Raw genomic sequence first — 1,890 nt, forward strand, 5'->3', positions numbered from 1 at the left:
TTGCATTGCATCTTGTACATCTCAAACTACAAAAATTGCATTGCAGTTTGCATTAATGCATTTCGCTCATGCAACCATGTGCACTGCCGGAAATTAAACGCACAACTTTGAGCTACAGGAACATTTACACAAACAGAAAATAAGATACACATAAACACACCTGCATTCCTAATGTTCACCTACCAATAAAACCATGAGACAAATCACACATCTTGACTTACAAAAAATTGCTTTGCATTTTGAACATCTTGACCAAGAAAAACTGCTTTGCATTTTGCCGTTATTGAGATACAGGAACATTCACAAAGCCAGAAAATCAGAAAAACAGACAGAACCACACCTGATTTCCTAGAGTTTTCTACTGATAAACCGTGAAGAAATCACCCAAATACAAACAAAATGACATCTCAGATAGTATTAGCTGTGATGCTCTCAGTTCTTATCCTACTCACTGTCAGTGGAAATATTTTGGTTTGTCTGGCTGTCTACGCGACCAGACGCCTACGTAACGTCACCAACTGTTTCATCGTCTCGCTAGCGGTTACAGACTTTCTACTGGGCGCCCTCGTGCTGCCATTTTCCACCCTTTACCAAGTTACGGGCGAGTGGCCACTGGGGGCGCACTTCTGTAACATCTACATCTCGCTGGACGTCATGCTATGCACTGCCTCCATACTCAATCTCTTCGCTATCAGCTTGGACCGCTACTTTGCGGTCACCGCCCCGTTGCGTTATCCAATGCTAGTGCTTCCGTGGCGAGTTGGTGTGATTTTAGCGACAATCTGGTTGATTTCGGTGGGCGTTTCATTTGTACCCATCCATCTAGGCTGGAATACACGAGACTTGAGTGTACAAAATATTTGTGAAGGCGACCCTGCGCGAGCCTGCCGGTTTGAGTTGAATCCAACATATGCAGTGGTCGACGCTTTTGCGACGTTTTATCTCCCCCTGGTGGCCATGTGCTGGAGCTACCACCGAGTTTTTCGCATCGCAAGGACACAGGCGAAACGGATCATTTCTACGCAACGGGGTTCGTCGTCTTCGCCAGGAGCGACGATGCTCGCCCTTCGTGGGCACAAAGCCACGGTGACGCTTGCAGTGGTGCTTGGCGCTTTTGTGGTGTGCTGGTTCCCGTATTTCACATTTTTTACAATAATGGGGATACGCAATGAAGACAACCCGCCACGAACGGTGCAGTCGGTGGTGCTTTGGCTAGGATATGCGAACTCTGCCCTAAACCCAGTACTTTACGCCACACTCAATAGAGACTTTAGGTCGGCTTATGCCAAGTTGCTCTGTGGAGAACGAGGATGTAAAACAGGGACGAGAATACCAATGGCAGCAATGGAGGAGGGGCCAATGGGTGGACACACCCCTCTGCCAAACAGGGCGGGGCTTCTGCCTAGAACTTGTGTGCTGCTGCAAGAGATCGAAAACGGGAAGACGGTCGACAGCAACACAACAATTGGTGCTACAGTTACCATCATAGCTAATGGGAATAAAAGGTAGTAGAAATACAAGTTCATTTACCCGTTACAACAGAGATTGAAGGAATTTATTGTGCTGTTGTTTTGTCTTATCTTTGTATCTGCTCATTTATTTATCTATCTGTCAGCAGCCCACAGGGAACCCTTAAGACAGCGTAATTAAAAATACATGCAGAAAGTACAAATACAATTAACTGTAACTTAAAGGCAGGGTAAGCGATTTCTGGAAGCCAATGTTTATATTTGAAATCACCAAAACAAACACGCTTCTACCCCAAAACGGTCTCGCCCCTATTTTGATAGATCTGCTCCACATATACATAGCCTATGCAACCCAGGCAACGATTAGTTCTGTGAAACATAAGCAGCTTTTCCACCAAAATTACCTGGAACAATATAACTT

At 45.4% G+C, this 1,890-nt stretch overlaps 1 protein-coding gene across 1 annotated transcript; it reads left to right on the forward strand.

Moving 5' to 3' along the window:
* Window positions 1-399: 399 nt before the first annotated feature.
* On the forward strand, window positions 400-1,509 carry LOC306853176 (histamine H2 receptor-like; the record flags this gene model as incomplete). Its single annotated transcript, XM_079390384.1, has 1 exon — window positions 400-1,509. The coding sequence occupies one exon, from the start codon at window positions 400-402 to the stop codon at window positions 1,507-1,509; it is 1,110 nt and encodes a 369-aa protein (XP_079246510.1).
* Between the last annotated feature and the right edge of the window lie 381 nt (window positions 1,510-1,890).

This window comes from Barbus barbus (genome assembly GCF_936440315.1).
Source record: "Barbus barbus genome assembly, chromosome: 33".
NCBI classification, from domain to species: Eukaryota; Metazoa; Chordata; class Actinopteri; order Cypriniformes; family Cyprinidae; genus Barbus; species Barbus barbus.